The sequence below is a fragment of the Neopsephotus bourkii genome, unplaced genomic scaffold (assembly GCF_033783945.1).
Source record: "Neopsephotus bourkii isolate Nb327-2 ecotype Australia unplaced genomic scaffold, CSIRO-AGI_Nbou_v1 NB_1760, whole genome shotgun sequence".
In the NCBI taxonomy this organism is placed as follows: Eukaryota; Metazoa; Chordata; class Aves; order Psittaciformes; family Psittacidae; genus Neopsephotus; species Neopsephotus bourkii.
The window spans coordinates 6,243,544-6,269,128 of NW_026902234.1; the positions used below are offsets into that span (position 1 = coordinate 6,243,544).

Consider the following 25,585-nt stretch of genomic DNA (forward strand, 5'->3'; position numbering starts at 1 on the left):
CTAGCACAGATCCATAGGGGACTTTGCTGGCCACAGCTTCCACTGAGAAAACTGTTTTCTCCTGTTCTTTATTTTCTGCCTCTAATCAATTATTTATCCATGCGAAAACTTCTGTTACTGTAAGGCAGCTTACTATCCTGAGCTAGTCAAAGTTGTTTGGAAATCCAAGTAGGCTTTATTGAATGTATCATCCCTGTCTGCACGGCACTGCCAAGGACTTCTAATGAATTAGTAAGGCATGGCTTCCCTCATGCTAGCCATGCTGGCTTGTCACAACATGTCATACGTCTGTATACATCCACTACTATATTCTCTAGTGCAATTTCCACCAATCTATCCAGTGTTGCAGAGTAGACTCATCTGCTAGGTGAAATACCCTGCAAAGGATTTCTGTCTGTGTCAAACTATGTCTTAGTGGATGTAGCAAAAGATATCTTCTGAGGTCCTTCTGAAGGGTTAATACCGCTTCTCCTCACTGCACATCCTTTAGCAAGCAAAGTCATCTTGGGTAGAGGTAGGTGCAGCCTTCTCTACTGTTTCATCCCACCTCCATAGCATGTGAGGTTGTTGGATTGTAAAGTTCCATAAGAACATGTTGGCCCAAGGGCCATGTAAAGACTGATCTACATGTTTTTACGCTGCATTTATATTATCAGATATGACTAGTTATGGACCAGTTAATAGCTAATTATTATAATGAACAGTTTGTCCACTAGACCTTATGACAGAAAATCGACTCCAAAGAGTAAATATTTCTAGTGTGTTCCCTCCCTAGGAATGGTAACTGCTGAAAAAAGCAAATAGTAGAATAATTTTAAAATCTCTAGAAATATACCTTTGTTATTAAAAATGGAGCAGTTGCATTCAGTGAAAAAACACAGGCTTGTAGAAGGGAAGTTAGCTAGGTGTGCTGTGGTGGAAGCTTGCCTCTGGCAGATGATAATACACTGTAATTTCACCTCTAACCTTACTTGGTACTATACCACATATGTAGGAAAACCCTGAGACTACATGCTATGTATTACATTTGTGCAGATGCTCAGCATGAAGGAAGGTCCTGGGGATCTGTGCCTGTTCGGATAGCAAAGGAGCACTCCTGGCTGGAGATGGGGGTTCTGGAGGACAGTGTGAGTATGGACATATATGGACATGGGGCTGCTGCAGTGATGCCCTGAGAGCATCCTCCTACTATGCTAGCACTGTACATCAATCGCTGCTTTCACAGGAGCACAGGCTCCAAAGATTTCGCCTGAGATGTTGCTGTACAGGAGCTCCATCTAGTGCTGACATTATATTTTATTCTGATTTCTTATGGCAGCTGGATAAATAACACTGATAAGGAGACAGCTGATTTAGGAGGCTGAATTTGCAAGTGCTAGCCTGCTTTCCAGAATGCAGAGTAGTCCTACATAACGAATGGAAAGTGAGAGCAAAATTAATATTCAGGTTTGGGTTTGGGTTTTTTTGTTTGTTTATTGTTTTTTTTTTTTGGTGTGGGTTTTTTTTTTTTTTTTTTTTTTGTACTATGCTGGTATCATTGAGATGCAAAAGGGAGTTCTTTGCTATATTTATACCACTAGGAGTAGTTGGCTGGTTGGTTGATGGATAAACTTATTAATAACAGCAGAAAAGCATAGTACTACTCAGTGATACATATTAAGTTACAAGATATAGCTGAGAAATAAGGTCACCATTAAAGCACAATATATGTATATTTAAAAATTCAGCAACAGGGGAAAGAAAGAATAAACCGAATAATTCTCTACTATTAAAAGTAATACATACTGTCTGTATTGAAGATACCACCAAACACAGAAGGAAGGGAAATGAAGAGAGGAAACAGAAATGACTCTTGAGAAAAGAGCAGGAAAGGTTTACTGAACAGGGCCAGTAACGTTTGCTGTCAGATTTGTCCCAGCAGGCTTGCATGCAACCGTGACTTTGCAGTGATTTTTTTCAAGTGCAGAGTTAAACTGTGACTCCCATTAGAGTTAAGCAGGAAGGGAATTCTTTAGGGGAAGGAATGATTGCCTTCTCTAATGGACTCATGTCTAGAAGTCATCCATGAAAAAGAAACAAATAATTACAGGCATTAGATAAATAGCTGCTGTTGCATTTATGTCTATTCAAAGTGAATTGCTGATATTTGAAGTAGCCTGTATTTTGAAAGCTGAGACTGCTAGCATTTAAAAACTGGTTGTAACTGCTAATGTGTAACAAATGATTGTGGGAAATATTTTCTCTGTTTCAAATAAGTAGAAATGTTTCTAATGTCTTAAAGATCCAAAGAAAATGGTGATATGATCACTAACACATGGGAGCATTCAATGAATAAGTCACCAAATGCAAGAATATTTGATTGCTTTTACTGTATGTTCTATGCCTATTATAAATATTTAATAGGCATATCCAAATGCACCCAGTAGAGTTTTGGGAGCACATCCCATTCTCAGCTGCTTCTGTCAGTTACTGAGGCATCCATGCACTTCTCTGCAGTTTGTATCACTTACATTGTCACTGAACTTATCAGGAGCTGCTGTATCCACACTGTGATTTGCTATATCATAGGTTAATTTATTATGATTTGTTTATTCGCTGAAGTGTAGATACTGAGCTGTAAAGTTCAAGCGAGTCAGGCTAGTATTGGCTGTTTGTCCACCAAGGCTCACTTTCAGGCTATTCATCTTAATTCTGGAAAGTGCTCAAGGTTCAGTGGGCTTTCTTTTCAACTCTGGAAATGCTTGGGGTCTTCGCCAAAATCTGTTGAGAGCTGGGTTTTGGTTTATAAATTATGTATCGCTTTTGGTTTGTGAGGGAAAAGTTTAAAGGGAGTAATATTCTGGGGGGAAGGAGCAGGGAAGGAAGAGCAGCCACAGGCCCCTAAGTCTGCCACTCTCCACACTTGTTTGCATCCCTTTGAATAGTCAGTTGTGCTTCTCATCTTAAAAACTGAAGAAACAAAACAAAACCCACAAAACCAAAACACCTACCAAAACCCATGATGAGAATGATCTTACAGAATTCCAAATTCACAAGCTCTCGCTTGTCTATCCAATTTGCTCATTTGATGCTGCTTTCCCACTAGCACTAGTGGCTGTGAAAGATGTTAACCAACTTGACTAATATAACTGTGTTCTGTTAGCTTAGATGTTTCATTCTGGGCTGCCTGTCCCAGGCTTTGCAGGCTGAACAACATTCTCACTGCCATTTGTGGCAGTGTCACGCCTTGGGTAATATGGTTTAGAGCGAGGTGTCCCTGCCCATGGCAGGGGGTTTGGAACTTGATGATCTTAAGGTCCTTTCCAACCCTAACTATTCTATGAGTCTATGATTCTATGACTATAAATGAGATAGGACTTGACTATCTTCACTGTAGGAGTTAAGTGTGTGTTTTGAGAATTAGAGCTAATAAGAAAACCAGAATACTTCTTTACTTTTTTTTTAACAGTTACCAAGTTTTGTTCTTTCTTCCCATGATGCTGTGCCACTCAGTAGTTTCTGATTTTTTTGCAAAAGTGTGTATGTTGTGAGGAGGACAGTGATCAGGTCAACAGATGGCAGAAATGCCCTCCCCCCTTCTGCCAAGTGAGTCAGCTTTTGAAAGTTTCTGCTTTTATCATTGTAATATTCTGACCTCCTCACCTACAACGAAGTCTCTGATTGCAGCAATCACTGTGGTGGAAATGACTGTATTTTTGTGGAAGACATGTATTGACTTTAAGGTAAGCATAGCCCAGGAGTTTTCACTATCAGTATTAGCGGTAAGTAATACCTGAAAGATGGACTCAAAGCTGGTGATAGCAGTTTGTTCCATGTGCACTCTCAAAGTCTCCAATGCTCTGGTAGGTGTTAGGTAAGGCACTTTGATCCAGAGCTGATAAAATTTCACCTGAAGATTAAGCTACCATTAGAAAGTGATCTTGTTGCTTTTTTTCCCCCTCTTGCTGCTTCCAAACCTGCCTTGTGAATACTAGACCTACCAATTGTATTGCATGCACAGTCCTTGAGGAATGATGCTGGGGTATGTTTTCAGAAAGGTTTCTAAGGAAACACAGAAGTGCAAATATGTTGGAAAGGTCATGTCTTTTAAGTTACTTAAATTGTTTATGTTGCACTTTGATTTGTGGTTTTTCTTTTTTTGTGGGTTTTTTTTTTTTTTTACTTCTGTAAAGAACTTACAGAAACACTCTCATTTAAATTCAGCAAAGCTATTTCCCTAGAAAATAGCACCGAGTCACTGATCAAACTAGTTTTGTATAACTCAATAACATATTTAGGTAATACCATTCAGCAGCACAACTTGGAATTAAACTTGAAACCGTAAAATTGAGGTAGTAAGAGCCTTCATTTGAGAGACCTTTTACTGCATTGTTCTATGTTTACCTCTAAGTCCTTGGGAAGTGTGATGAAGGACGGCAGCAAGAAGAAACAGCAGAAAAAATACCTTAGCATAGGATTCCCCAATATTCCCAGTTTGGGGTGCATATAGTCACAATAACCTTTTCTTCCTTTTGCATCTTATTGCTGTCTCGTAGTACCACAGAGGATTTTAGCATATTCTCCACCTAACAGAGCAGCAGGTTTAGCAGCTGAAGCTCAGGGACTAGAGGGAAGGGAATGTAGCTGTGTTGACATATAACATTTCTGAGAAACCTACCTGCTGCCCGTGTTAGGTACTTACCAACACAGCATTTCTAAGTGGAGATCAGAACATGTTCCTCCATTCCCTCAAATGTTCTTTCAGCTCTTTCTCGCTGTATCTTCAAATTCACTGTTCACCACTGCAGGGTGGCCCGGCTTCAACAGGAGTGGTGCCTCTTGAAAACCTCAGTTTGTTGCCAGAGAGGTACCTGTAAGCAAGAGGTTTGATGAACTGATAGCCAGAATCCCTTCTTCTCCCTGTTGCACAAGAGGTCCTGGACAGACATTTGTGTTTGTGGGTGTGAGAGTGTGAGTGAATGACTTACTGTGAGTGGGTAATATCAGCCTGGATGGGGATTGGGTGCAATAAAATCATCTTGGCCTTTTCTGAGCAATTGGATTTAGTTTTCCTGCTTTAATGTCATGTCGAAGAAGGAATGCCATTGCATTCCTCCAAGCTCAGTGTGCCTAAGCTTATCACTGACTTCTTTTCATTGCCCCTCATCTTTGGAAACCAGAATACAGTGCAGAATATCATTATGTCATGCAAGTGTGATGCTCCAGGACTTTAACCATGATGTAGGATAATGACCTTCAGGAGATTTAACAGAGCAAATACAGTTAAATTCATAGTCAAAACACCCAGTATAGATGGAATCTCTGAGACTCTCAGTTTATGCTAACCTACAGATCATTGGCTTCATCCTGTTTCCTGTTACTACATCAGTATGCAGTGTAAACCAGCAAAAACTAATATGAAATGTTGTGCTCTTAGCTGGGATTCATGGGAACAAAGCATAATGATTTGCTGTGTCCTTCACAGCATATTTTGTGCTGTGCTGCCAGGAAGATCTTTAAATGAAAGTAAATAGTAGGTAATGACTCAGATGATAGTCCTATAAATGGATGCCTATCCTGGTTTACAACTTGAAATTGGATTTCTTGTACTGCAACTAATTGCTGTGCAGGAAAGGCTTTTGCTCACATCCAGCTTGTCTCAAAGTCACTTATTTCCATGGTTAATTTTTGAATAATTATTTGTTTCTGTAATGCAGTCTGCAGTGGATTTTTATGTCATTTTTCAGTGCTGCACAGTGAGAACCTCAGCTTTGTTCCTGTATTTGCATGCAATGTTGGAAGAACAAATTACATTTCTCACTGTGATTGACTCCTGTGGAGTTACTTGGCTAGGTACCAGCTCAAGGCCCTAAATATTTGTTGGAGGCAAATTGTGTTTAGATTTTCAATTCCTGAACTTAATTTTGTTTCAATTTTAGAAAACATTGCTCATTTCAAATTCATATACACAGTCGAGCCAGTCATAAATGCTATTGCAAAAATAATACTGAAATGTTTGCATAAAGCATTGTGCTTAGCCTTAAAATTATAATTAGCTTTTTTCTTTTTATAACTTAAATAATTTTCAAATTTATTTTCTGGTTAAGACTATGGAGATTACCATCAAATCTTTTCCTCTGCCATAAGTCTAAAGTTTTTAATTGCTTTTTATTTTAAAGCTGAGATTCTCACAAATTCTTATGACTGCAATAGATAGGGTATGAAATAGAATACAGATAGCTGCAGGATTTCTGGCAAAGACCACAGCAGTTAAATGCATATGACATGGGTCTGATACACAAAAATGGGAGGCACAATGAAAAGTGAGAAGCTGTATTCTGCTTTATCTAAACTGGATTACAAGAAGGGTGAAGGCAGACTGAAAGGGTGAAAGGTTAGACCTGTTAGTCTAACCTCAGTATCTGGAAAAATTATGGAGAAGGTCATACTGAGTGATATTGAAAAGCATGTAAAGAACAAGGCAATAATCAGGTTTTTGTTGGCAGCTCATTCACTAACTGTTACACACCTGATCCCTGTTTTTAACTTTCATCCAGTGTCTAAATACTGAATACAAAACCAGGTTTTGCCTTTGTTAGGAGATAATGTTGTTTCAGTCCAGCAAATTAGGCCTGCCTATTTGCTGCAATGCATCAAATGAGAGTGAGTTTTAAAAAACCCCAAAACCAAAACCCCACTTTTTAAAATTAAAAAGCTAAGGGTATTAGCAAATGGTGACATTGGAGCTGAAAACCTGCCATGGTATTGGAACAGAGTTGTTTCTTGATCGATGTTCTGTTTTGGTTTTGTCTACTCTTGATTTCTGTGTTAAGATGAAAGACCCTTGGTTGGGTAGAGCTGCAGTGTTGGGGTACAGAGGGTCCCAAGTTTGTGTACACTGCACTAAGTCACACAGAGCAGACAGAGAGGGTTGTCATGGCCCCTGTTGTTTCAGGTTCTTCCTCACCTGGGTAACAGGTGTTTTTAATACTTGCAGCCAATACCATGGAATGCATCTCACTGTGAGGAAGAAGCTACTTGTTTAATTTCTGTTTTTGTTTTGGCTCTTCACTGCAGCCTTTTTTTTTTTTGTCTTTCAAAGTACTGGTTTCATTCTTTCCAAATATTGTAATTTTTCTTAAAAGTTAGCTGGGCTTATATAATTTTAAGTACATAAGAACACTGAATTATTCTAATACCTCTTATAGGCTGCCTTCTCAGTGCTTTCTTTTTCCCTTGTTGTCTTGAAATCATTAGAACTCAAAGCACGGTAGTGTTAATTTCAGTGCTATTAAGAAGTTCAGGTATAGTACAGATCTTGAAGTCTTACTGTGACAAAACGAAAAATATTGATTTTTTTTTTTCTCCCTAAACTTTTGTGGCCTGGGATTCCATATGTCACAGTTATTGTCCTCCAGAGAAAAATGTAGTTTGCGTCATTTCAGTGGAACACAGTAATAAAAGGTGAATAAAGATGAAGTGGCTCCTGCCAAGATGTGTAATTAAGAGTCTCCTTTTTCTTCTGTATACAGAAGAAAAATGATTTGCTACAATCTAAAGGCAACTTTTGTGGTTTTGTCTGATTGCTAATATTTGATTTATTCTTTACTGGCATCAGCGTGATCCTAATTTAATAACTAGGTATTAATTTTATGTCAGTTAAAGAGGCTTTTTCTTTGTCTCAAAACGAACAATCTTGCATTCACGGGTAGTTATCTTCAGATCCACTTCATAAAGCTGTCCATCATAAATACCAGTGTGAGAAAAGCTGAGCGTCTATTGGCCAACAGGCAAAAATATGAGGAAGTGTAAACAATGCTGTAAATTGTGATAAGACACACCATAAGAAGCTGCTGCCCAGCAGCACAGCTGCAGGGTTGAGCAAGCATTGCTCAGACTTGAGGTGGGAGCCCAATGGCTAAAGCAGCCACCCAGAACACAGGGCTCTGAGCTAGAGAAGTTTGACCACCCTATTTGGGTTTTCTAGGCAACACTGTACCTGCAGGACTGAAGGATATTCTTAGCCTGAAGGTACATCTCACCTGCTATCTCCTCAAAATAGGGACATTATCCCCTCTGTTGCCATCAGAGGTGGAGCAAGAATAATACAGGGTTGCTATAGAGCACTCAGCTGGGAGGGGAGAGATTTCTTGTTGCCAAGACTGTTTTTCTATTAGTGCATGACAGCTCATCTAAAATGCAGAAATATCGAGACCTAAGTTTAAAATATAAAATCTGGAATTTTGCTGTAGGTACCTACATAAGCTAAAAGCTTTTGATAGTGAGAAGCTCTTTAGTTGAGCACGTAAAAGCATGGAAAGTGGCAATGCTCAGAAAGTGAAGATAAACAAGTATGGGCTGGAAGCAAGAAGAGAACAGTAGATTCTTTGTTCCTGAGTCTGTAGTTCAGAACCTGCTATTTTATTTTATATTTCATTTCATTTCATTTTATTTATTTTATTCCTATATTGACATATGTGTTTAATGCAGGAATTACAGAAATGGGCTTTCAAAGCTATGTAATGTAGGAAATCAGACTAGATGGATAATCAGAAAGTCTATTCTGCCTCTAAAATAGTCTAGCTTTCAAAAAGCTTTTAAGTTAGGCTCTTAAACTGTGTAACTCAGTTGCATTTAGTGGAGCTGTGTCATTTTACAGCTCTTAAGTGTATCTACTTTTAAAGTCTGACTTCCCTGTAATATACAGAAAATAATTTAGTGTGCTTTTATAACAAGAAAGATGTTTTCTTCATCAGGAGCTGCCTTCTCCTCACACCCTTTTGCCTTCTCTTCCCCTGAGAAATAAGGCATCCTACTGCAGCAAGCAGTACTTTCATTCCCCCTGGATCCTTTGCCATAACCAGCTCTGCACAGAGTAACTGTAAATTGCTGTCAGGGTGACAGGAATGCGCCTGCATCCAGCTAATAGGAAAGGAGTCACTGAATTGTAGGGGAGAGAAGTAAAATGCTGTGCCTGGGGAGAATCCTCTCATGTGCCCTTTATGTGGGGTGTTTTGCCTGGGTACAGGATAGCCTAGTGCTATCACCTCTATTCTATGCCTAGGAAGGAACTACAAGAAACGCTGACAGTTAAATGAGGAAAAAATGGAGTACAGCTATGAATTCCTCTGAAGATCACCTTTTCTGTTAACAGATTTGTTGGAAGACTTGTAGAGGGAGTCAGGACCTCAAATCTTGGAAGAGAGTAGAAATGTCCTACTAACCAGATTTTTAAATCTTCGATTGGAAGATATAACTGGTCTGGCAGCAAGGGCTCAATTTTAACTTGAATTACTTTTAAACTTGATTATATGGTGCACATATAAACAAAGTTATGGCCTGCTGTATCACAGTCATGACAAGGGTTGTTTGTTGTTTCCATATCTGAGTGGTGAGAACTAAAGATATATCCAGCTGATGGGGCAGAAGTGCAAAACCTTCTTTCATTTTGGGATTCCCAATCTTGAATTGAAAGCTTTTTGCATGTATAAAAGTCAATGCAATATTTGAAAATGCTTACAGATGTTAAAAATTAAATATTTCTTAGCAAGGGAATCTTTCAACATTTTATTAGTTCATGTGAAAATGGATTTCCCTTGGATAATAGAAATCCAGCTAAATCTGAGAACCTGCTTTTAAAAGTCTGAAGTACAAAAATCATCCAGTATAAGGTAAATGCAAGTTACACAGAATTTGACACAAGGGATAGAGCAACCAAGTCCTGCGAGGATTTAAGCATACAGAATAATGGAAATAGTTTTTACTTTTGCTTCAAATATGTAATAACCAGAAAAGCATCTAATTCCTTAGGGTTTAAGATGGATGCCACATGAAATAATGAATAACGAAAGTAAGCATTTATATTGCTTGATTCGTTGCAGGCATTGTGTCCCTGATCTCCCTGGCTGTCCTGTCCTACGAACGCTACAGCACACTCACCCTGTGCAACAAGCGCAGCGCTGACTACCAGAAGGCATTGCTGGCAGTTGGTGGTTCATGGATTTACTCCCTGGTCTGGACTGTGCCCCCTCTGATTGGTTGGAGCAGTTATGGCGTAGAAGGTGCAGGTACAAGCTGTTCAGTACGCTGGTCCTCGGAGTCAGCAAAGTCCACATCCTATATCATCTGTCTCTTCATATTCTGCTTGGTCATCCCTGTGATGGTCATGATGTACTGCTATGGTCGCCTCCTTTACACTGTTAAACAGGTAAGCAGCTGAGTGTTAATGATAGTGCAAACTGTTTTGAGGTGTATGTTGCATTTCCCCTCTATCAAATTTAGAAATATTGATGATAGCAAAACAAGAAATCATAATGAAATTATAAAGGCCACAGCCTCAAGAAAGGGACAGGAGGTCTTCACCACGCTTTATGGTTCTCCTGAAGATCCAGTAAGAGCCACCAGATGAACATCCATATAGGTACTTATTTTGTGGTTTGGAAATACAGGGTTCTAGGAAAACCAGCATATCTGGGTGAAGGTTGCATTTCTATAGAAGCCAGTACATGTTTACCTGCCTATGAATAAGGCATCCATGAAAACATTTCTTCCTGGTTTTGGATGATGACATTTTAATCATTTCTGCTCTTAATCTGTGGACTCCTAACTTTACTGTAATGCAATTCTACTGCAATTTGCAGAGTTATCCTAAGGATCAGCTTCTCCCTGTAATTCTAGGCCATATTTAAAAGTTTGCTTAAATACTACTGCTACTACAGCGACAGTTTCTCTGACTGGTTTAAGGTTCACTGCAGATATTCCAAAATGAATGTTCCAAAAGACCTTGACGGGGGTGTGGTATTGTGAAGTTTGAATACTCTTGGGGCAGTAATGAAATGATTTAATGGTGAATAATAAGAAAGGAATGAGTGTAGAGGTGATCTCTAAAAAGCAATTCTCTTAAATGTTCAGATTAATTAGCTAAAGGTGTTAAATGGGAAAAAAAAAAGGCAGTAAATCCCTGAACAGAGGCTCTCATACAGAATTAAAGTGGATGTAGTTTACTTTTGATTAGTCATAAGGAATTAAGGTTGTGCGTTTTGCATGATTTGTCAAAACTTTCAAAACACTTAAAGCCCAAATGGGAAATCTTTTCCTGGTTGAGTACTGAGGGAAGCAGTAAAATCCCTTTGATGAATCACACATTCGTAATCCTCTTAATGCTGTGCAATAGTAATATGGATAAAAAATTCCATCCAGTAAGCCATTAAACTGAAGTTGAAGACCATATCTGGTCCCTGGGCAGCAGTATCCTTTGCCATCACCTTAAAGAAAAGAGCAGCATCTTGGAACATGTGCTACTAGAAACATGCAGAAGATTCAACTTTATTAAACTTTTGTCTCTTCTTTCCTTCAGCCCTCACTGCTTTTCCTGGCAACATCCATCACACCACATGCAAATATTTGTATGGGTGAAGCTCTTGTGGCATGTTCTTTAGCTTCTAGTTCTAAATGTAGACTTGTGTTTATTCACTTTTTTTTTAATTGTTATTTTAAATGTAGTAGTAATTGCACCAATCTGCCTAATGGGTCTCAAAGTTGTGGCAAACATGCTGAGGGAGCAAAGTATCATAGGAAAGATATGCGCAATCTATAGCCATTTTGTATTTAGATATGAAGACTGGGTAGACTTGTGTTGTGGTTTAACCCAGAACAACTGGGTGGAAGACTAGGGTGGCTGATTAATCAACTGCCTGGGCGAAAAAAATAGGAGAAGGAATATCATTTTCCACAATCCTGTCTTCTCCATCCTCCATGTGCTTTCCGGAGTGATCTGGAAGCCTCTGGGATGCTGAGGTTATAGGGTTTGAGAAATTTTGTAAGTGGTGGAAGTGAAAAAGAGCTAAACCCGATCTTGCATAATCTTCTGGAAAAGCGGGAAACTAATGCATGTTAAATGCAGAGGAAATCCAGTGAGGATTAGATCATATCTCCCCTCTCAAGTTGTTATGACTACAGGTCATAACAGCTGCCTGAGAATTTGTGAAGTCTAGAACAGCTAAAACCTAACTTTTTACACAAACCTTCTAATGTTTTCCTGGTGTTTGCAAAAGACTTTCTTGATAAGTTTCAGCAAAAAAGAATCTCAGTCAGAAAATTCATCAGTCCTCAGCTTTCTGTGATGTACCAGAAACTGTCTTCAGTACCATAATCTTGAAATCTTGCACTTCATAAATCTCTTGTGGCCTATGTATAAATTTATAAAGAACATATCATAATACAGTCACTGAAATACAGACTTTTTCCTCTTCTGAGGTCTTCTAACTATTCTGTAATAAATGGGATAGATTATGAAATGTTAAAGTATGTCATGTTTCTAAGGAAGGGATGCGCGAATACAAATAAAAATATAGTAATTCTTACATAAAACTACAAAAAGCAGATAGTAATACAAAAAAGAGGATTACTGCATCTATTTTAATGCTGTTACTTTCTGGTGTGGGCAAAAAATTCATTATCTTGCAATATTCTGTCCTCATAGATTAAAGTCCTCTGACCCTTTATGTTACATATTAGAAGAAATGTGGGAGCATTGCAAACATAGTAAGCGCATTATTCCAGCTTCAACTGCTTGGTAAATTTTCTGAAATATACATTTCATAATTTTTCAAAATGTGTGTAAATTTTTATGTTAGACAACTGTAGCGTTAATGGTATTGCACCCTGAGATCAAGAGTGCAGGAGTTATGCCATTATTAATAGTGCAATATAAATTAATTGCGGTGGAAGAAATATCTTAGTAGATTTGGGATAGTTAATGCAAGATCTGGCACAGTGCCTGCATTTTCTTATTGCAGGAACTCAATTATATATCTGCTTTTCTCTTTTTCTTCTCTAAATTTAGTCAATTGCTGTAGCATCCTGTCACTTGGAGCATTAATAGATCCTATGAAGTCATCTGCAATCTGTGTAATAGTAAAAGTCTCAAGGATTTCAGTAATATGGGTTTTGTAAAAGGTTGTGTTTTCAAGGAATTACAAGTCAATAGCATCCTTGTATAAATAATGTTGACAACAAATGCCATTAAACAGTATTACAACATGACTGAACTATCATCTCGGAGCTCTTGCCATTTATCAAGCTTGAAGACCTTTAGGAATTGGACAGGTTTTTTTCTTTAAAGGTATGGGTTTATTTTCCAGAATGGCTTTATGTGGATGGTTGAGTTTGGTTCTGCGGGTAGTCTTTGCTGCTATCCTTATGTAATTCACTCACAGGAGGGAAATATTAACTCTGAATAGTGAAACGTTTCAGAGATGCTAAGCAAAATAATGTTCAAAATGGAAAGCTGAAGAAAAAAATCTGGTTTCAGGAGTTGTTAGGGAATCTGGTAGTGCGTCAGTTTTTATGACATGGAGAAACGCAAATATTTTATTAGACTTTTCTTCCCTCTGGGTCTATATTTTCACTCTTGCTGATCTTGTTATTTTAAGAAACCTGTTCTTCCATTCCTGCAGATGCAGAAATTCACTTTGTTCTTGGTTTTCCTTTAAAGTGTCTGATACCTGTAAGTAGAAAGGGTCAAAGTTTGCTCCCTCACAAAATATTACTTACATATATTTTATTAGTGCACATTCTACAGAACAAGGGAAGGAAATTGAAAATGGTTTATTACTCATAGTGCAATTAGTTGTTTGTTGGTTTTTTTTTCCCCAGTTTTTGGTTTATGATGCTTCCCTATAACTCTACCATTGCATTCCCTCGTGGAAAAATGTTCTTTGTAAAGGCAGTATCAGTTGTTTACACTTTTGAAAAGTGGGCTCCCAAATGTGGAATTACAGAGATTAGCATTGCGATGACTGTAGCACAGAAGGCACAATATGATTAAAATCTTTCACTGTGGAGCCCAGAGAACTCATGAACCAGCCTAATAAGAATTAGTAAAACTTGTAAAAGGGATATATCTCTTCAGTCTGCATTATCTCCCACTTGCATATAGAAACCTTGCCAAAGGGCAAGAAGAGTCCCAGAACGTTGTTTCAGGGTAATATTTCAGATTGATTTTGTGGAACCTCGTGTCTTGGCTTGTCTCCTGCCAGTCTTCCTTTGTCAAAAGCTGTGCCTGAACAAAGCTCGGCATTTCTTTATGGACTGTAGCTAGGACATTGTTAACAGTAAAAAGGACTGTAAGCAGAGCACAAAGACTTCAACACATGGTGTAATACACATCTGACTTGCTGAGTGCAACAGATTCTGTGTTAAAGTGGGCTGTATCATGGGATTCTGGAGTATATGGATGTGTGCCTTGACCTGATAGTTCTACTGTATGTGGGTTTTTCTTTTTACTTGAGAACAGCAAGGAAAAAGTAGGGATGAAAAGCGCTTACTACATTCTTTCATGTCATTACCTGAGTTCTAGTCTGACTTCATGTTTTTGACAGAAAAAAAAAAAAAAAAAAGAAAAACCATTGAAGAAGTTGGCCTTACCGATATGCCTTGTCCTCCACCCTGTGGTGCACCTATTGTTGCTTAATTCCTCATAAACTGCTAGCTTAATTTGTGACCAAAATGTAGGTTCAGGTAGTGGAATTACCAGACTATTTCCCTTTGCAATAGCTTTTGTTGTTTCTTTTGAAAAGTGACACATGATTTCTGACTTCTACATGTCACAAGAGAACCAGATCATCTTTTTTTGTCCCATGCCCTGACCTTTCTGAGTCTTGTCAACTTGTAGAGGAATGAAGACAGTTAAGGCTACATTGTGGAGAGCTGCCTGGTCCTCTCTTTCTTACTCCTCTTCCAGACTTCAAAGTACCAACTTTAGTGGGGGAAAAATGCTTCTGTCTCTTATGTAAAAAGTATTGCCCAGAGTGAAATTGTGACTCAATTATAAACCTGAAGAAACTAATTTTGAATTCTGTGTGATGAGATTCTGACTCTAGTATTTTTTAAAAATCACTGGATATAAACAGCAGTGGTGATTTTGAAGTCTCCTGTGCCTCCAAAGAAAGTCTGAGAGAAAAAAGAAAGAAGACAGAGATTTTTATGACTTAAAATTCCTTAATCCTATTTTATGTCTGCATTATTTGGAACATTTAAAAATATCCATAAAACCAATTATTGCATCATTGTTCATTAAGGAACTCAGGAAAGGATTATAAAGTAGAAGGATCCCCCCTGTTTCCAGTTCTCCAGCTCATTTGGAAATGATTTTTTGTTGGAAGACAGCACATTAGGGCAGAATGCACAATGATTTCAACTGAAAATAATTTATCTTCACATAATACAAAGAGTAAGATGGAAAAGTAATAATTGCTCCGTTATTCTTTCATATGCTTCATATGTCTAGTTATAGAGAAGTTTGATTTTCTGAAACTATCTTTGATGGCACCGAATTTATGACTTCTGTTGAGAGGATTGATAAAGCAATTACGTACCATTAACTCTTATCTTCTAAAAGCCCTAAATAAAACCAGATTTGTATTGCAGGCCTTCTTTTAGAAACAAAGCTCAAAATCTTTCTCATTATTTATTGAAACAATGAAGTCCTAAGAAATGTAATTCAGGTGAAGATGATGTAGACCTGGTCCTTTGGTTCCTGTAGCTCATCCCTTTCAAATATGATTAAATCCTGTGGGATTTTACTTAGCTTTGAGTATGCTTGATCCTAACTGTGAATGTGCTTGGACAGACAGCTAAACTCATGTTTTTTTTTTACTCTGTGTTCATGAACTTTATTTCCTCCCCTTGGGCCTTTATCTATACTTTCTCTCCTAACTTCTGGTTGTATAGAGGAAGAATGATAAATAACTTTGCCTTTCCTTTTTAAACCTTGCCATAAAGATATAGTAATTGTGTCATTGTTATTTAGTGCCAGGTCATAATATAAAATTTGAGTATAACATAACTTTTGAAACAAAATCTGTAGCATTTTAACACTGAATTTTGGCATTCATTTAGTGAGGTCCTTACAAATACTTGTTTGCACTTTCATAAACAGCACTTTTGTGTGCTGCATTAATACCAGTTCTTATTGAAGAAGGCTGTTGCAAGGGCATAAATTTCAGTGTCTTCTGTAACAGTGGAGAAAAATGCGAAACCCTGAGAAACAAAGGGGATAGCTAACATTTTTTCTTTGTGTACAGCTGCAATGTTTGTAAGTTCGCCATGTCAGCTTTTAAGAGAGTGAAGGTATGGCAAGTCAGTCCAATGTAAAAGTCCAGTGTTTAGAGACTTCAGCAGCTGTCAGGTCTTGTATAGACACATGTCTAAGTCATGGGTGACAGGTATGTTCATTCAGAGTTGTTCTTTGTGTTGACTGACTGTTGAAACATGTGACCAGGTGAGTCATTTTTTGAGGTCTGAGCATGTTAGAAGGGAAACAGCCAGAAAAGACTGATGTTCTTTCCCCTATGCTTGCATAAATGTAAATCATTAGTTAATAGTTTGTATTTTGCAGAGAAGCAGTGATACAATGTTGGTGTAAATCACGCACTGTACAAATTCATCGTAAATCAAGTTAATGGCTGGTCAGAAAATAGGATTTCATTGGGCTTGACATTTTTCATTCTTTAGATAAACTAGGGAGGAAATAAGCCTGTTACAATCTTTAATAACAAGCTAATAGAAGTTAAGTTCTGATGCATCAATCTCTGGATGCATTATGCCCCTAAAGAATGAGCTGCGGTCTCATGAGTTTTTTGTTTACAGTAAATGGTGTACATCAATACAAAGCACTCACGATGCCTCTGTTCAGGGGGTGATTTAATGAAGTTTTTTCCCAGTAGGCAAAAGTATAAGATTTTTTGTTTGCTCACCAGTTATAAAACTGGAAAGGTTAAATGTGTGGAAGGATGTTCTGCAGGGTAAAGAATATGTTTTTGTGCACTTATGCTTCAGCGCTGAGAACTGAACCACACTTACTCTCCTGTAGTTTAACTCCACTTAAGAAATCAATGTGTGACCTCAAGCAGAATCTCTGGCAGAAGATTTGAAGCAAAATAAATTGTCCTACATGTACCACTATGTCTTTGACCCCCACATTAACTGTGCCATTGTGTGAGAGTCTTTATGCCACTCCCTAGCCAGAGCTGTCCAAGTGGGAAATCAGAGCCTTGGTTCACTGCACATAAACCACGATGTATATAGTGAAGCTTTCAGCCACAATCCAAACTGTAGTTCTACTTTTTCCTGGTGGAGAAGAGAGGGTCATGATGGATGTTTGCTTTGACTTTTTCTATCCTTATTCCACTTCCACATTAGTCCCATATAGCTGTAACCATTCATTAGTTCTTTGATTTAGTCTGCCTTCCACGGTAGAGCATCCTCAGACGTTAAAATACAGTGCCTGAGGCAGGGATAAAGGGAAAGAATTTTATCTGAGAATTTAATCATGTAGTGAAGAACAATGACATGCCAGTATGACATGACAAATACACATGCTACAGGGATATAAAAAGATGCAAATGATGATAATGCACTTACAAACTGAAAATCAAAAGCACGTAAAAGGAGAAAGGTAAAAATCTAAATCAAACATTGTTTCAAAGTTTCTAATCAATTGTTTCATTATCTTCAAATCCTATTGGCTAGGTAGAATTTTTTTGCTAGCTCAGTTGAATAACTTGCATATCTGCATGAGAACCTCTGCATAAAAGTGAATTCAAGGTTTATGACCAGGGGAATTGAGTTGAGCTCTCGGGCTTTAATTATCTTAATAATAGAAATGTGTCAAATTATATAAAGTTACAAGATTGATCTTACTTTTTTTACCTCAGTTAAAATAAGGTAAAAAACAGATTCCCTAACTACTTTGCTCTAAAGCTATTTTATTCACAAACAAAAAGTGGGAATGCCCAGTTCATCTCTGTCTTGTATGTCAAATTTTTTCTGGTCCTGTAGCTTCAGCTTAACATGACTGAAGCTAAGGTGGCCTCACCTACTTGTAATACCCATTTTGCTCAACAGCTACCAGTACTTTAATATTTTTATAGCCTACTATGTCTTTTTTTTTTTTCTTGTATGATGAATATTGTACCCTGCTAAAGAGTTAGACTTAAATGGCACATGTATGCTTCCTTTATGAAACCTGCATTTATTTTCAGTGGAAGCAAACCTATGTATAAATATAATGGATTAAATGAGAATAAGTACAAAATTTTGGTAGTGATGCAAGATTATTGTCTTCACAGTATATACTTTAATACTTAACATTTATGTGAAGTGGGCAGATCACTCTTTCAAATCACACACCTCTAGAAGCAGAATGATTTATTTTTTTTGTGATTGTGTGCTTGTGTGGCTCTGCACACAAGAGCATGCAGGTGAGTCTGTGTACTCAGTACTGACACATTTCTACATGGTCAGGAACCTTCCTTGGCCTTGAAGCAGATGGTACATGCTCCCTACATCCATACTACACAGATATTCAGTTGGGCCTTGAGCATTCCCTGGACCTTATGTAGCGCACCTGTGGTGCTCAAATATAGTAGTTCATATTTTCTTTATTTGCCTATATCAGAGTGTCTAAAATGAGATGAGGGCTGATTCCAGTTCAGTGGAGTTGTGAGCTCTTCTAGTGTGGAGCTAAGAGCTGATATGCTATACCCTGATTTATATAGCAGAGGTGAGCTATGCGAGCAATTCTTTGCCTCAGTCTTCACTGGCAAATGCTCTGACCACACCACCCAAGTTGTGGAACATAAATGCAGGGACTGAGAATGAAGACCCTAGGCCCACTGCAGGAGAGGATTGGGTTCGAGACCATCTTAAGAACTTGGAATATACACAAGTCCATGGGACCTGATGAAATCCATCTGCGGGTCCTGAAGGAGCTGGTGAATGAAGTTGTTAAGCCACTGTCCATCATATTTGAAAAATCATGGCAGTCAGGTGAAGTTCCTGACGACTGGAAAAAGGAAAATATAACCCCCATTTTCAAGAAGGGGAAAATGGATGACCTGGGGAATTACAGACCAGTCAATCTCACCTCTGTGCCTGGCAAAATCTTGGAGTAGATCCTCCTGGAAAGCACATGAAAATCAACAAGGTGCTTGGTGACAGCCAGCATGGCTTCACTAAGGGGAAATCCTGCCTGACCAATTTGGTGGCCTTCTATGATGGGACTACAGCACTGATGGGTAGGGGCAAAGCAATTGATGGCATCCACCTGGACTTGTGCATAGCGTTCAACACTGTCCCACACAACATCCTTGTCTCTAAACTAGAGAGACATCAATTTGATAATAAAATTCTGATGATAAAAAAGGGAAAGAGCAGTTTTGGTAGAGGCTTGCTAGACTGGTCAAGGAGTCTTTAAACTAGATGTGTTGGGGGATGGGGGCATTAATCCATCCCAACACACCCAGACAGTTGCCAGCACCTATAATAAATGCTCAGAGCATTCGACCAGCAGATCAAAGGAGATGATCCTGCCCCTCTACTCTGTGCTTGTGAGACCTCACTTGGAGTATTGTGTGCAGTTCTGGTGTCCTTAACAAGAAAGGACATGGAGCTATAGGAACAAGTCCAGAGGAGGGCCACAAGGAGGATCAGGGGACTGGAGCACCTCCCGTATGAAGATAGGCTGAGAAAGTTGGGGCTGTTCAACCTGGAGAGAAGGCTGCATGGAGACCTCAGAGCAGACTTCCAGTATCTGAAGGGAGCCTATAGGGATGCTGTGGAGGGACTCTTCATTAGGGACTGTAGTGACAGGACAAGCAGTAACAGGTTCAGACTTCAATGGGGGAAGTTTAGGTTGGATATAAGGAAGAAGTTCTTTAATGTGAAGGTGGTGAGACACTGGAATGGGTTGCCCAGGGAAGTTGTGAATGCTCCATCCATGTCGGTGTTCAAGGTCAGGTTGAATGGAGTCTTGGGTGGCATGGTTTAGTGTGTCCTTGCCCATGGCAGGGGAGTTGGAACTAGATGACGTTAAGGTCCTTTCCAGCCCTAACTGTTCTATGATTGTATGATCCTATATGCATCTTAAAACATCTTGGCTTGAGGTGGAGTCATCTAAGCTTACAGTGAATGAATAATTATTTGACTTTCAGTAGTATGGCTGACATCTGCTAAGCAGGTAGTTCTATCACAGCTGACTATGTGCTAGGGCTGCCTTTAGGGTATATTCCATACCTTCTGCTGTATTTAAGGATGGTAATCTAAATTCAAATGGGAGTTTTGTCAACTAAATGGCTTTTCGGATAAGAAAACGCATGTAAGGTGTTTACTAAGGGGATCTCTGTAATATTGGACTGTTGTATTTCTAATAATATACAAGGCAGAATATGCAAAGCATTTTAGTGTTTCATCAGACTGCAACATCCATTTTATCTGGTAATGTAGCACTTCACCTGGAGCTGCCCCGAGCACGTGGAAAGAGAAATTTCCATTTAGCTGAGATCTTGCTACGTATGTCTGGCCTTTTAAAGATTGACTATAAACAAAGCGTAAATAAAACCATCCTGCACAGAATTAGAAAAGAAAGAAATTCATACATATCCTGAGCCTAAATTAAAAATTAGAAAAATAATTGAGCAAACACTCCTGTGATGATTGTAGCTTTCCCTACCTGGCAAACACTGACATATATGTATTTTCTTATTCCTATTAGCATTGAATATGCTTAACGGTTTGTTATAAGTCTATAAAACACTGTATACAAACCATTGCCTTGCACGGAAAATAGAATGAGTATTGCCACTAGCTATTGCTAGTCAAACACCAATAGCACTCCATGCTGCTCTGATGCCTTTAGTAGGAACTGGACCTTTAAAAACACCTATCTCTGGGAAGGTTCACTCACCTTGAATATGGCTTTTTAGTTTCTCTATTGGTATGGCTTGCAAGCACTTGCTAAAAACCATTGAAGACCATACTTGATAATTTTATCTCACTTGCTGATCTAGTTTAGGATATTAGTTCAGTCTAAATGTCAAGTTGAAAGAACTGACTTTTACATAATTTCAACCTGCTCTTTCTGCATCAGTCTTTAAGCTCTTCATGAAGGAAATGTGTAACTGTGGTTGGCAATCTGCCCTTGGCCTTTTGTTAATTGCATGCTACTCTTGGGAGCCTTTTCTTTTTGCGTGTTTTCTTTCACTCTTCAGTAGTGAGAAAGCTATTCTGCCCTGCTCATGCTTCTGTGCTCCAGGATGGTCAAGGCTCAGTAGGCGCTTAGTCATGTCAGCCTGGCACATTTTGGATTTCTCAATATAAAACTAAATGGATTTGCTTTGAGCTCCATTGCTTGCTGAGTAAGTTCAGGTTGTTAATTCAGTCTAAATGTCAAGTCAAAAGAAATACGATTCCAGCCTGCTGAATCATCTTGTTAACTCAGTATACTTTTTACTTTGACCTTTCCTTAGGGAGGTGCAGGTATTGCTCGATTAGTTTTGGTCTTTCCAGAAGAATGGTGGAATTTTATAAGACTACATCATCCTTTTACCTTTTGAGGTGATCAAATTCACATTGGACAGGCTTTGTACTGACTCTTAACTATATCCATCCCTACTTACTCATTGTAGTCTGAAGGATTCTTCTGTTACAAAACTCAGAAATGAAAGCATTGCTCAAAAACTAGCTGAATATCCATATTTAGGAAATACTGACTTGAAGGAGTCTGGCCTTATAGTGAATCATTGGTAGAATAGCCTGTGTCTCGGTGCTAACTGTCCCAGATATGTTGGGATCTTTGAAATTGGATTTGGAAGGTAATCTAGAGAATCATTTGAAATACCGCTGTTGCTTTTCCTGGATGTAATTGTCAAAAAAAAAAAAAAATTGAAAAAGGATATCTAGAACAAAATTAGGCTGGAAAAAAATATAGTAGTAATTATTAAGTTATTATTCTACTTCATTGGAAGATAAAGGACATGTTTTGCAATTGGGAGTATTATCAGTCTGCAGATTAAAAGAGTGAAAACAAGGATCGGACCACTTGCCATGTTCAGGGATATAGAAACTCAAGCGTGGTAATGCTGGAGGAGAAGAACAGAGTTTGCAAGGCCTATGAGGGCAGTTGAGGTGAAATTATTAGTGATGTATCATAAGTACATGTACATATATGATGAAGGGTTCTCAGGTATCACTCTTCAAAAGGATCATGGAGTCAGCTTGAGTAATTTAATGAAAAATTCAATTCTTTGTTCAGGAAAATGAAAACAATAAGGAAGATGTTAGAAAGTACTAGGAAAGAGATTGAGAAAAACATCCCCAGTGTTGTTCTACCATTGTATAAGCTCGAATTTATCTGGTCTAGTGAAAGGTGTCTCTGCCTATGGCAGGGGGGTTGGAACTCAATGATCCTAAGATCCTTTCCAACCCAAATCATTCAGGGATTCTATGAATATTGCAAGGAATTCTGGTCATCTATTTAAAAAGAACATGAGAGAAACAGAAAAGGCAGAAAAAAAGGGTAACAAGTACTATCAGAGCTACAGAAGTGGCTTTCAAGGACAGATTAAACAGTGCAAGAAACATGCTTAGAAACCAGTGTTCAAACATTATCACTTTTCAGTTGTGGTGCTACATTTCAGAGTAGCTCCTAGTCCTTCATTCTGGTGCATGTGAAATACTTGTACATGTAAAGAGGAATTTCTAGGAAATACAAGGAAAAAAGTCTTTTAGCTCATTAAGCTAAAATAGCTGCTATGAAAAACTAGAGGTTTTTATGAGCTGTGATATGCTAAAAATCCACCTGGACAGTCTATGCATCAAACTCTCCATACAAGCAAATAAAGGCATTGCCAGGTGATGAGATGCACTGGTTTCCCTCACCTTCCAGGTTAAATCATAGCAAACAGCTATTTATAATGATAATTAGCTGTATTTGTGATTCTAAACATAATCACTTTTTTCATTTAAGCCTATAAGGGAAAAGAAAAAGAAATTTGGAACCAAAAAGATTTTTTATTTATTTTCTTTTTTGAATGAGAAGCCAAGGAAGAGACACTTACTTGAAAATTAAGTTAAAATCACAGAGTCCAAAATTATTATATGGTCCAAGCTGGAAAGCAGCCTGGTCCATATACAGTCCTACTGAATTATCTGCGTATATAGATAATGTTTCAAAAGCAGGGTGTTAGCTCTGAATTTCCTTGTATACTTTCATGAGTGAGCATGAACTGACTGTGTCACACCAAGTCTTTCATCTTTTCCGTTTTCCCCTTCCCTTTTCCCCCTTCCTTTTTTTTCTTTCGTCTTTCCCATTTTGCCTTCCCCCTTTCTCCTCCTTTCCTTTTCTTCCCCCCTTTAGTTTCTTCTCCTCTTCCATCCTCTCCTATCCTTTTCTGTCTTTTTCTTTCCTGTTCATGTTAATGTCAGTCAACAAAAAGCTTGTTGCTAACAATTGTTTAAATTAATGCACACATTAAGGTATAGCTGCCTGAACATGTTTGCTGACTGAATCATTCTAATAGAACTATCTTTAACCTCTATATTAGATTACTCTTAGACTGCTTCTGAACAAATCCTGCAGCTGTTTGAACTGGTACCTTCTTAGATACAGTCAGTGGTCTTGCTGGCAGAAGAGCAGTTTGTTACCTGCTGAACTGCTGCTTCACTCTTACAGGATTTTAACCACCACTCAGAGTTATTTAAATATGCTAAAGAATAGCCATCATCTATTTTTAATTCATAAATGTCTGCTACTGCACTTATATCTGTCTTCTCAGGGTATGTGAGAATGCATGAAGTAGCTCAAATGAACCAGTAGAGTGTGGTAGTGATTTTTCTGCTTGGATACAAGATTTGGAATCCATATTGATTGTTTTCAGTTGCCATTAGTATGATGTTGGTTTTGTTCCCCTATATAACCCACAAATCTGTGCTACCTGCAGAAATTGTTTATAAAGGTACTACCTTTTGTGCAGCAGCAGAGTAACAACAATGTAGTAATGCATTTGATATAATCTTTCCCTTCACAAACTAGAAACAAATTTGAGGGAAAACAAATATTATTTAGAACTAAAGTTCCAATAAAAAGCTATCTTATATCCCAGTCATCTTCTAAGAGGTTACTTCAGTCTTTTTCTTACTAAAATTGTTTCCTTGCCATAAGATGCTAATTTACAAGCCCAGAGCACTTGGAGCTGTCATGATTCAAAAAAAAGTGTAGTATCAAAGACAATATAATGTGATGGGCAATTGGGGTTTTTTACTGTTTTCTTCTAAAGTGAGTGTGCCTGTCAGAAACCAGTCATCTACATTTTACTTTACATATGATTACAGTTCACTGATAAAACTCAAAGGGAGTTTGCCAACTAACCAATTTTTGCAAAGTTACACATTTTACTTTTAATGTATAATGTATTTCTCTTTCCTGTCAACACCATAATTCAGTTTCAGTATACAGTCGTACTTCAGCACAGTCTGTATTGTGTGCTTTCTGTGGTAAATTACAAGGATTTATCTAAATGTGTTGAAGTTAACACAGCTCACGACTTTTACAAATGCTTGACTCTGTCCTAGAAATGCCAGTGGGTCTCTAGCTGGGCTATTAGTGCTATAAAACTGTCTCTATAGAAATCACTAACCTGCCTTAAAGCAAGCTTGGTGACCTTTATTTCACTAAAGACTAGTGGCAGCCTGTAGCAGAGTCAGCTGCAAATATTCTGTAGGTACCCCCTACTCAGATGAAGGCTCTGTGCTATGGGTAGTTTTAACAATTGTCTGGCATTAACAGGCTTAGTAGCTGCCTGACCCCATGTTCTAATTAATAACACAAAAATATCTTTGAGAGGGGAAAAAAGTCTTTCAGAAGTGTGATTTTTGTCTGTCCTCTTCATTATGTGTCCACAAGATGAAATAACTGTGGCTATTGCCTTCAGAGGAGTATTTATTTCCTTGATGACAATAGTACACATGTGAAAAATGTCCTTCTAGGAGTATGTAAGTATATATAGATGGTGAAGTCAGAAGTGCCTCTTGAGCATAAAGTGACAGATGTAACGTCTGTCATTCTGGAATGGAAGTAGATTGTAGAAAGGGATTCATGTTGAAGATCCAGAAAAGTTTTAGATACCAATAGATGAAGTGCTCCTAATCTTCAGGTTAATTTTTTCATACAACTATAGTAAGGCAAAGTTGACAATGAGACCATTGTTTTCTGTGCTGAATTCTACATGCAGTCACCCTGGTTGTCCCCCCTGGAACACAGGGGTACCCCAACAGTGGTTCATCACACTGGTATTCTGCTCCTGACATCGACTGTGTCAGATGCTGTCTAGGAAGTGTCTTCAAACCTGGCCTCCCTCTGCAGGCCATTTGTCTCAAATTCCCTAGCATCCACTAACATATTTGTATTAGTCTAATACCTCTTGCATTTGTACCACAAATTGATCTAGGCCTTCCAATGCCTGCTACAAAGAGTTTACAGGAGCTTCCCAACATCTTTGTCAGTGAAGGCTGATGCAAGGAATTCATGACACTTCTCAGCCCTGAGTACATCTTTCAAACCTTGATCATCACATCATCCCACCAGTTTTTTATTTGGCTTCCAGTTTTTCTCATATTCAAAGAACTTGTTAATGCTTAGGCTGGTCAAGTAATTTTAAAAAAGAGAGCTGGAGATGATAGCCATTCATGACAAGAAAGAGCAATCTCACCAGTTATGGAAAATAAGGATTTGTAAAAGAAAAACATCTTTGCTATCCAGCAGCCTGAG

General features: G+C 38.3%; 1 protein-coding gene across 1 annotated transcript in view; it reads left to right on the forward strand.

The window, feature by feature from the left end:
• LOC133225493 (opsin-3-like) overlaps nt 1-25,585 on the forward strand; it is a 79,478-nt gene that overhangs the window by 14,162 nt on the left and 39,731 nt on the right. The window contains exon 2 of the mRNA XM_061377941.1: nt 9,861-10,186. Coding sequence (XP_061233925.1) covers nt 9,861-10,186 — 326 coding nt within the window. The remainder of the gene's footprint in view (nt 1-9,860; nt 10,187-25,585) is intronic.